General features: G+C 52.0%; 1 protein-coding gene across 1 annotated transcript; it reads right to left on the minus strand.

The window, feature by feature from the left end:
- Window positions 1–2,871: 2,871 nt before the first annotated feature.
- On the minus strand, window positions 2,872–9,447 carry Acp5 (acid phosphatase 5, tartrate resistant). Its single transcript, XM_052727381.1, has 6 exons — window positions 8,049–9,447; window positions 7,035–7,121; window positions 6,315–6,581; window positions 5,972–6,099; window positions 3,947–4,292; window positions 2,872–3,425 (listed from the first exon to the last, which is right to left on the minus strand). Exons 3-6 carry the CDS (start codon window positions 6,579–6,581, stop codon window positions 3,183–3,185), a joined length of 984 nt encoding a protein of 327 aa, XP_052583341.1. The 5' UTR covers window positions 7,035–7,121; window positions 8,049–9,447; the 3' UTR covers window positions 2,872–3,182.
- Between the last annotated feature and the right edge of the window lie 1,359 nt (window positions 9,448–10,806).

Consider the following 10,806-nt stretch of genomic DNA (forward strand, 5'->3'; position numbering starts at 1 on the left):
GGAGGAAGGAAGGAGAGGAAGAGAGAGGAAGGGAGGGAGGAAGGGAGGGAGGGAATGGATATGGTAGGACAGGAAGGGAAGCAGTTTCCTGTTAGGCCAGAGGGAAGGAAAGGGTGGACCTGGAAAAGAAGGGAACACAGTATACTTTTTAATTTTCTATTTTAGTTTAGTGTTTACTTTGCTTTAAACTGTACTTACTATACTTATTTATTTTTGTAGGGGGCATGCAAGTCACTGTGAGTCTGGAGGTTGGAGGACAATTTACAGGAGTCAGTTCTCTCCTTCCACCTTGTGGGCCTTGGGGATTGAACTCAGGTTACTAGTCTGTGTGACAAGCAGTTTTACAAGTTTTTGTTTATTTTATGCATATGGATTGTTTGTTTGTTTGTTTCAGACAGGTTTTCTCTGTGTAGCTTTGGATCCTGTCCTGGAACTCACTCTGTAGACCAGGCTGGCCTCGAACTCACAGAGATGCGCCCGCCTCTGCCTCCCAAGTGCTGGGATTAAAGGTGTGCGCCACCACCACTTCCATATGGATATATTATTTGTATGTGTTTGCGTGTGTCACATACATGCCTGGTGCCTGTGGAGGCCACAAGAGAGTCTTGATCCCCTGGGACTAGAGTTATAAGCAGTTGTGAGCTGCCATGTGAGTGCTGGAAAATGAACCCAGGTCCTCTGGAAGAGCAGCCAGTGCTCTTAACCACCGAGCTGTCTCCTCAGCCCAGCATCAGGCACTTTCACCTGGCTGGACCCTGTTCATTGTTTTGTTTTGTTTTTTCCTAGGACGACAGACATGCATACATCCACTCACCCACCCGGTTTTATGTAGTTCTGAGGATGGGACCCAGGGCTTTGTGCACACTAAACAAATGCTCTATATCCCCAGCCATATATTTTTCCTGTTTTTATTTTTTGCTGCATTTGAGGCAGGAGCTTTCTATGTAGTCCTGGCTGTCCTAGAGCTTGCTGTATAGACCAAGCTGGACTCAAACTCACAGAGATTCACCTGCCTGAATCCTTCCAAGTGCTGGGATTAAAGGCGTGTGCCACCACTCCTGGCTCATGTATCTATTCTAAGATAGGGTCTCGTGTAGCCCAGGCTGATCTCAAACATGTTAAGTATCAGAGGATGGCCTTGAACTCCTGACCTTTGAGTCTCGGCCTCCTGGATGCTGGGATTGTAAGTGTCCACCACCAAACCCTGCTGCACTTTTCTGTGAACTTCAGAATTTTGAATGTGTGATGATTCCCAGCTCCATATTGAAATGCTCAAAAGTTAATACCATGAGACAAACTGATGAATTGTGGGTAAGTAAAGGGACTTGGAGTAGGTAGAAAACTTGTCAGTGTGTTTGAAATCCTGGGCTCCATCTTCAGCACTGAGGGGAAATGGAACCTGGGGCTCTGGGGTAAATCACATGCTTGGTGTACTCAAAGCCTTCAGTTCTCAAAAGCCCCTGAAACATGGAGCCTTAGGTGGTAGCACATCCTGTTGTGAGGTGGAGGTAGGGCAGTCAGGAGTTCAAGCTCTTCCTTGGCTACTTATTGAGCTCAAGGTCAGCCTGGACTTTAATTGGATCCTTTCTCAAAAAAGGGGCCAGGACTGGGAGGCAGAGGCAGGCAGATCTGAGTTCAAGGCCAGCCTTGTCTACAGAGCAAGTTCCAGGCCAGCCAGGGCTACACAAGAAGTCCTGCCTCGGAAACAAACAAATAAATAAACAAAAGTTGGACTGGAGATGTATCTCAGTTGGTGGAGTTCTTGCCTAGCATTCATGAAGCCCTGGCCTCCATCCCCAGCATAGGGGGATCCAGAGGTCAAGGTCATCTCTGCTACACAGCAATCCCGAGCCCAGCCTGAGCTATGTGAGACCTTGTCTCAAACAAATACACAGGGAGGTGAGGATGGCGTTTGGCTCAAGGTGGTGAGGGGGTCGGTTTGAAGGAGGGTGGCTATAAACAGGAACGTGGGGACTTACTGTGTCCTTTCTGACGAAGTAACTGATTGGTTGATTTATTGATACATTTATTTATTTATGTTTTTTTTTGAGACAGGGTTTCTCTACCATGCATTTACTTATTTATGTATTTTTGAGACAGGGTCTTACCATGTAGCACAGGCTGGCCTGGAACTTGCTTTGTAGAGCAGGGTGACCCAGAACTCACAGAGCTAAGCCTGACTCTGACTCTGGACTGCTCGAGTCAGCAAGCTGGCTGTTAATTTTCAGCGGGACCTTGCTATGCTACCAGGCTGGCCCGGAAGTTCTAGACCCCGGTGGTTTCCTCTTTCATTCTCCTGTGGACCTGGGACCACAAGCTCAACCTTCACAGTGTGATATTTACTTAACATCACGTCCACAACCAGGCATGATAGCAGATGCCGTAATCCCAGCATGGGGGAGGGGAGGGGAGGCAGAGACAGAAGCACCTGGAGTTCAGGGCCAGCCTGTGCTACATGAGACCAGGCTTTAAAAAAAAAAAAAAAAAACCCACAAGGGTTAAGAATGTAGCTCGGTGGTAGAGTCCTTGTATAGCATGCAGGAGGCCCTGGGTTTCATAGTAGCATAGGACCTGGATTTCTCATTCCCATAGCTGGGGGTAGGAGGGTTAATGTCCACGTATAGAGTTAGTTGGTTATGCATGGGACTAAGAGATGGAAGGGAGGGCCAGAGAGAGGGCTTAACAGGTAAAGGCACTTGCCATCAAGCCTGGGAGCTTGTGTGTGATCCCTGGGACCCACACGGTGGAAGGAGAGAACAGACTTCCACAAGCTGTCTTTTAATGTCCACATGCACCCTGAGGCTGCGTTCACCGACCAGTGTACACACACATGCACTGGAACCCTGATGACGCACCCATTTTGGAGACAAGTGCAGCCTCGACAACTATTCTTTTATTGAATAGCGGTGACAATAAAAATGCTTGAGTTAGAAGAAAGCCTCACTCCAAGAAAGCTCTACCCCAAAACCTCAGGGGTGAGCCTGGCAGTGGGGTGGGGCGAGTCCGTGTGCCCATACTTCTTTCGTGTATGTAAGCCTCTGTGGTTTCCTTTCCTACTCTGCCAGAGCATCAAGGGCAGAGGAAAAGCTGCCTGTGGGTGAGGTCCTCACAGCACCTACCCACCATGCGTGCAGAGGCTTCCTGCCTCAGAGCCACCAGGGGACAAGCAGAATCCTAGGTGTTCAGAGTCTGGGTCTCCTGGGGAGGCTGGTCTTGAAGAGTGATTTTCCAGAAGCTTCCACATAGGTGATGCTCATTTCTTTGGGGCTTATCTCCACATACGTGAAGCCACCCAGGGAGTCCTCAGATCCGTAGTGAAAGCGTAGGTAGCCGTTGGGGACCTTGCGCTGGTGTCGCACAGAGGGGTCCATAAAGTTGCCGGCCCCACTCAGCACATAGCCCACTCCGTTTTCATCCTGCAGATACTGAGGGCAGAGGATGCAAGGTTGGTCACTCCAGTCAGGGGATGACCAGGGGTTTCGCCTAGACCTACCTTAAGTGTGGGAATAGGTCTATCCCTGACCACAGAGCTACCTTGAGCAAGAGGTGGATAACCTCTTTGTTCCATCTGCAGGAGTACATCAATCCTACTTCACAGAACTGGGAGTTACTCTGGCATTTGGGGAAGGGTGTGTGTGTGTGTGTGTGTGTGTGTGTGTGTGTGTGTGTGTGTGTGTGTGTTTTCAGTGTTGAGGATAGAACCCATGGCTTCCTGCTTGGTAGGCAAGCACTCTACCACTGAGCCACACCCCAGCCCCTCACTGGGGGATTCCAGTCCAACACTCTGCTTTTGAGCCACGCCCTCTTGACATCTTACGCTGAGTGAGAGTATTGATGTTCACAAAGACAGTCGAGGCCCTCTGAACAGCTGGAGTCCGGCCATGCCGCACCTGGCCAGATTTCTGGTAGGATCCCAGATTCCCCATCCTATCCACAGAGCTCTCACCTGCAAGTTGTGGTCATGTCCACACAGGTAGGCAGTGACCCCGTATGTGGCCAACAGTGGCCGCAAGTGCTTGACCAGGCAGCGAGTGGGTCCGTGTTCAGCAATGGACCAGATGGGGTAGTGGCCAGCCACCAAAACATAGTCTTCCTTGGCTGCTGCCAACTGCTTTTTGAGCCAGGACATCTGGCTGCGGGCCACCCCCAGGTCTCGGGGCATTTTGGGCTGCTGACTGCTGAAGTCATCAGAGTTGCCGCACAGCATCACCGTGTCCAGCATGAAGATGGCCACAGTGACATTTGTCCGTGGAATTCTGAAGTGCAAACGGTAGTACGGGCTTGGGAAGTTCCTGTGGAGGGAACAGAATTGTGGGTAAACATTTCAGGCAGGGACACACCAAGATTAGTTCTGGCCAAAGGACTTCCTGTTTTTATTTAAAGAAAAAAAATCCTAAAAACATTTCTTTTTAGATTTTATTTATTTATTTTTAATTTTCTATGCTCAAATGCTTGCCTGCATTTTATATGCTTGAATGTGTGACTGTGTACTGAGTGCATGTAGTACCCATGGAGGCCAGAAAAGGGTCCCTTGGGACTGGAGTTACAGATGGTTGTGAGCGGCCATATGGGTGCTGGGAAATGAACCCAGAGGCAAAGGACCTCTTTTTAAAAATTTTAATTGTGTGTGTGCTCATATATTTTCATGTTTGCACATGTGCATAGAAGTCAGGGTCAACTTTAGATGTTGTTCCTCAAGAGCCATGCATCATTTTTGGTGAATTTCCGTGTGTGTGGTGGGGGTGCACACACCCATGCACGCATGGAGGCCACAGGAGGAAGCTGAGTCTCCACCTTGTTCCTTTGAGGCTAGGTCTCTCGTTGACCCTGGAGCTCACAGTTTTGTTTTTTTTTTGGCTAGCCTGGAAGGTAGCAAGCCCCACTGACCCTCCTCTCCTCCCTCCCACCCCACTTACTGCTGGAGTTGCATGCATGAAAGAGAGTGTGCCTGGCTGTTCATGTGGGTGCTGGGATTCGAACCCTGGTCCTTGTGCTGGAGCAGCAAGTGCTCTTAACTGTTGAGCTGTCTCTCCAGGTACAATGCATTTGTTTGTTTCCATTTTTAATTTTTCTTTTCTTTGTGTGTGTGTGTGTGTGTGTGTGTGTGTGTGTGTAGGTTACAGGATGACTTTTGGTAACGGGCTCTCTGTTCACTGTGGGCTCCCAGGATTGAACTCAGGCCCTTGGGTTTACAAGGCAAGTGCTTTTTACCCACTGAGACATTTCACCAACCTTGCTTTTTGAGACAGGGTATCTCACTGACCTGTGGGGCTCGCAGATTCAGCCAGGCTGGCGAGCCATCCAGCCCCAGGGGCCTTCTGTTTCCGCACCCCGGACTAGGATTTACAGGCGCATGCCTCCACACTCAGCTTTTGTCACAGGTTCTGTGGATTGAACTCAGGTCCTTGTGATTGCTTAGCAAGCGCTTCCCTGACTGAGCATGCTTTTCAGTCCCGAAAGGCTTATTTGGCTAGGCACAGTGGCACATCTGTCATGTCAACACTTTGGAGGCTGAGACATGAGAATCTTAATTTCTGAGACCAGTCTAGACTACATAGCAAGATCCCATCTCAAAAAACAAACAGCCGAGTGTGGTGGTATGTGTCTGAAATCTTACCCCTTGGGAGAGGGAGACAGCAGGATCGAGAGTACAGGATTATCCTTGGCTACATAGGATAGCCAAGGCCAGCATGGGCTACACGAGACCCTGTCTCAACAAAACCGCAGAATTCCTGAGGGCAGTGCCACCGTTCAGTGAGGAAAGCATCTGCCACCTGATGACCTGAGCTTCAGCCCCGGAAGCCGCACAGTGGGACACGAGAACCGATTCCCACACGTTGTCTTCTGGTCTCTACACATGTCCTGTGACCCCCAATAAATACAATACAATGAAAAACAAACATTGCCCCCAAAGCCAAAGGGTCTCCTTGTCCCTGAGCAAGAGGCTCTTTGGGAAGGAGGGAAGGCTCACCAGCGCTTGGAGACCTTGGAGTAGGCAATTTGTGCTGAGACGTTGCCAAGGTGGTCGTGGTTTCCAGCCAGCACGTACCAGGGGACATTGCGCAGGGCACGGTCGGAGAACACATCCTCAAAAGTTTCCTGTGACAGACAGAAAGGGCACCCCACCTCCGGGGTCAGCAGCCACCCTGCTGCTCCCACCAAATCAGCGACCAAGGACTAAGGAACCCCTTGGTGTCCCGGGTACCTACCTACCTGTAGGAGCTTTTCTGCTTCCCTCTGCCCTCCCCAGAGGAAGGTCCCAGGTTGAAGTGACCTCCCTGCTGTCACCTCTAACCCCGTTGTTGATCACGTACCTGGAACCTCTTGTCATTGGCATCATGCACTCCAGTGAAGTAGAAATTGTCCCCCAGGGACATGATGAAGTCAGCACCCATAATCTGCACGGTTCTGGCGATTTCTTTAGCATTGGCCATTTCCCGAGCTGTGTGGAATGGGGCATTGGGGACCCCGCCCCAGTCACCCACAGCCACAAATCTCAGGGTGGGAGTAGGGGCTGCACAGTGAGCCAGGAGCGGGAGTGACATGATCTGCAGGCCCAGCAGCACCGTCTGTGCGTCCATCTGCGAGGGAAGAGAGCGTCTGGAGTCCCCGACTGAGGACAGAAAGCAAGCCTCTCAGAACTCCACTTTCCCTGTTCCAAGCAAAGGCGGGCCAGCTGAGCCTGGGATGATGGTGCATGCCTATAAACTCAGGCAGCGGGGAGGCGGAGCAACAGCATCAGAAGTTCAAGGCCAGCCTTGGCTACATAGGAAGTTTGAGAAGTGAAAACAGAAGGTCTGAGGCCAGCTGTACACGAGACCTTGTCTCAACACAAACACACACACACACACACACACACACACACACACACACACACACACACACACACACACACACACGAGAGCTAGCTATCCACAGCTGTCTGTTCCAAAGACACAGCAGCAGCAACTGGCCCTGGCCAAGGAGCTGAGGAGCTAGGGAAGGGTGGCCCCACAGGCCTCCTCCATCACCTTCCTCTGGCACTTGGCACTCACCCTGGAGGAAGCACAGGCTGCTCACTGAGGCGGTAAGAGGCGATCCAGCTCCTGGAGCAGAACTGGCGATCACCGAGTCTTTATTCCCTGGGGGAGGAAGTGCATCGTTGGGAAAGATGATGCATTTTCTCCAAGGACAGTCCAGAAGCCCTCCCCTTGGGTCATGTGAGCACTGGACTTCCCCAGAACTGGACATGGGGCTGGGGGTGGGGTGGCGTCCAGGCTGGGCTGGGCCGGGAAAAGCTTGGGGGGCTGCATGCCAGGGTCTGATTGTATGTGTGCTGGGCATCCGAAGGTCCCGGTGTCTGAGTGTCTGTACACTCTCATGAGGCTGTGCCTGAACCTGTTTCACTTCTGTATCACACGCCTGGCCGCCTGTCACTAGCTGTCACCTTTTCTGTGTGCATCTGAGCCAGACCGAGTGGGTGCCTCTGCTCTGGCATGGGAGTTCCCAGCAACCTGAGTGGCTTGTCTGTGACATATACTTCAATTCCTTGTTCTTTTCGTTTGGAGACAGAGCCTCAGGTCTCTCAGGCTGACCCCAAACTTCCTAAGAAGCCAAGGATGACCTTGAACTCCCGAGCCACTGCCTCCGCCTTCCAAGTGCTGGAATTACAGGCCTGAATTCTTCCGTGGCATGTGAGGGACCCCTGGGCATGTCTGTTGTGTGCGGGAGTCCTGCTGCGTCTCTAATGTGAGTTCTGTGTTCGGAGTCATCTAGGTGTGGGGCTGTCTCTGTGTCCACCTCGCCCCCATAAACAGCGCCGCTGACTGCCTTTTCCAGGAAGTTCTGCCCAGGCTCTTCCCTGGCCTCCCCACCCCCTTCCAGCCCGAGGAACTCCCAGAAGGGACACACCACGTGGCTGCAGCCTTTTGACTCTAGCACTCTCAGCAGCTGTCTGCACCCCACCATTTGACCGCGGAGCCCGGTCCTGTGGTAGGTGGGGCCCTCTTCTCACCTCCCCACCTCCCTCCTCCCCTATACTCCTCAGACTTAGTTCCCTCAACACTCACCACCAATCCCTCCAGTCCCTGCTAGTGCGGATCCTGGAATCCCTCGTTCCGTGCTTTGCAAAAAGGCTCAGAGAGGGTCAGCAATTTGCCCCAGGTCACCCAGCGCGGGGTTTGCTGTAGACTCCCCACTCGCACCTCTCAGCTGAGCCGAACAGGAAGGAAGTGGGTGACCTGAACGGGCAGAGACCCCTCCCCCGTGAGAGGCAGCGCGGAGGGCTTGGCCCGACCGGCCTCACCTCGCCGGTCTGTCCAGGGTCCAGGCCAAGCCGTGCGGACCCAGCCGAGCTGCGGATCCGCGGGGACGGGGCGGGCGGGTCGCTCCGGGCCGCACGAAGAGGCGGCGCCGGCCAGCGGTTGCCCACAGCTCTCTGCCAACCTTATTGAGTCCAAGCTTGCGGAGGGCGGGTGCCTCGATTTCCCCGCCCCAACCCTGCCTCAGCCTCTACCTGGCGCCTTCCCTCCCGGGCTCAGAGTCCCGGGAGAGGAGGGGGCCCCGGGACCTGGTTTCATTAGCACCTGCCTCCACCCCTTGGGGTGCCCGCAGCCCCTGGTGGCCGCGCTGGGGAGGTCCACCCCGACCGACCGGGCTCCCTCGTCGGGTGTGATGTCTCTCCGTCTTTAAAATGGGTGAGAAGGAAGCAGGGAGGCAGGTCAGCGCGGAGGCTTGCCCAGCACCCGAGCGGCTCTGGTTCCATCCCCAGCAGCAGGATGGGGGCGGATTGGACTCGTACGTGTGCCAGCCACCTGTAAAACAGGCCTGCACAATCCGGAGAGGAGGAATTTAGGCGGAGAGCGACGCAGAGGGGCTCAGAGCCACCCCCCTCTGCAGGCCTTCCCCGTCCTTTCAAACAAGAAAGTTTGCGGCTTTGCGGGGAGGCTGGGGATGTGGCTCAGTTGGTAGAGGGCTTGCCAACGTGTACCAAGCCCTGGATCCCAAACCCGAGTCGGTATAAAACAGGGGCACACCTCTAATCTTAGGCCGTGGAGGACGGAGCATCAGGTCAAGATAAGTCTCATCCCAGAGCAAGACATGAGACTGTCTCATTCATAAATAAATACGTTCCAGGGGAGGGGAGTCAAATTGTCCTTAGAATTCCAAAGAATAAGGCTGGGCCTGCCTGGTGGCTCACTTCTTTAACCAGAGCACTTGAGAGGCAGAAGCAGGTGGATCTCTGTGAGTTCAAGGTTGGCCTGATCTGTATAGCAAGCTCCAGGATAGCCAAGGCTACGGAGAGAAACCCTGTCTCTAAAAAGAAAACAAAAACCAAATCCAAACAACAAAAGAATTCCAAAGAAAAAAGCCTGGCAGTGGGCCTTCAAGATGGTAGTGACACTTTCCGGCAAGCCTTGAGAACCCGGAGTTCCATCCCGGGACCCACCTGGTGGAAGGTGAGAACCAACTCCATAAAGGTTGCCACGGACCTCCACATATGAGTTGTCCCCCCCCCCCCCCCATAATAAATAAGTAAATGAGTGTAATAAAGATTTTAAAAGTCCTTGTGTGGTAGATCGTGTCTGTAAACCCAGCATTGACAAGGCTGAGGCAGGAGGACTGCAGTGAGTTTGAGACAGCTTGGCTAAACAGGAAGTCCTAGGTCAGCCTGGGCTAAAGTGTGAGGTCCTGTCCAAAAAAAAAAAAAAGACCCTCCTAAAAAAATGAATTCCAGAGAAAAAGAACATAATTCCAGGGGCCAGAAAGACAGCCTAGTGGTTATGACTGTACACAGCTCTTGCAGAGGACCAGGTTTGATTCCCAGGGCTCTCAGGAGGCAGCTCACAACCGCCTTAACTCCAGCTCCTGGCCCTCTGACGCCCTCTTCTGGCTTCCGAGGGCACCTGCACTTAGGTTCGTATAAACTCACGCAGGCATACACACACACACACACACACACACACACACACACACACACACACACACACGACGCAGGTGAAAAAAAAAATCTACACAATCCCAGAGGACCTGCATGTGGTGAACAGCTGCTGAAGGATGGAGAGAGAGTTTCTTCCGTGAGGTAGCCACCGGTGAGGTGTCCACGGTCCTGCAAGCAACCCTCAGGAAGTTCACTGAGATCTACACACCCACACACACACTCACAACACGAAGGGAGAAGAGGGGTTGGGAAAGGGCCCTGCAATGAAGCCTGGCGACCTGAATTTGGTCCCCAGAACCCATATCACAGCGGAAGGAGAGAATGAACTGCACAAAGTTGAGCTCTGACCGTCACAGTTTTGTTTTGTTTTTTGAGACAGCGCCTCACTCTGTAGCTCTAGCTGTCCTGGAACTGGATATGTAGACCAGGCTGGCCTTGAACTTACTGAGATCCACCTGCCTCGGCTTCCAGAGTGCTGGGATTAAAGGTGAAAAGCACTATGTCTGCTGATCTCCACAGTCTTTCCATAGTATATGTGTGAGCCCATACACATATCATGCACACACAATGATACTAAAATTAAAAAAATTTTGAAGTAGAAAGAGGTAAACACACACACACACACACACACACACACACACACACACACACACGAAAGGAGGAGGGAGACATGCTGGGATGAGGCAGGGGTCAGAGAGAGGGGACAAGAGATGATAAGAGGGGGCTGAAGGTGATCAAAATACATTATGTATGTGTAAGAAATGTCATAATGGAACCCAGTATTGTGTATAGTTAATATATATATGTGAACAATACTTAATAAATGCTATTTTAAAAACTCAAAAAAAAAAAAAAAAAAAGCGAACATGAGCAAAAGCAAGCTCCTC

Source organism: Peromyscus californicus, unplaced genomic scaffold, assembly GCF_007827085.1.
Source record: "Peromyscus californicus insignis strain IS unplaced genomic scaffold, ASM782708v3 Scaffold_11__1_contigs__length_118956290, whole genome shotgun sequence".
In the NCBI taxonomy this organism is placed as follows: Eukaryota; Metazoa; Chordata; class Mammalia; order Rodentia; family Cricetidae; genus Peromyscus; species Peromyscus californicus.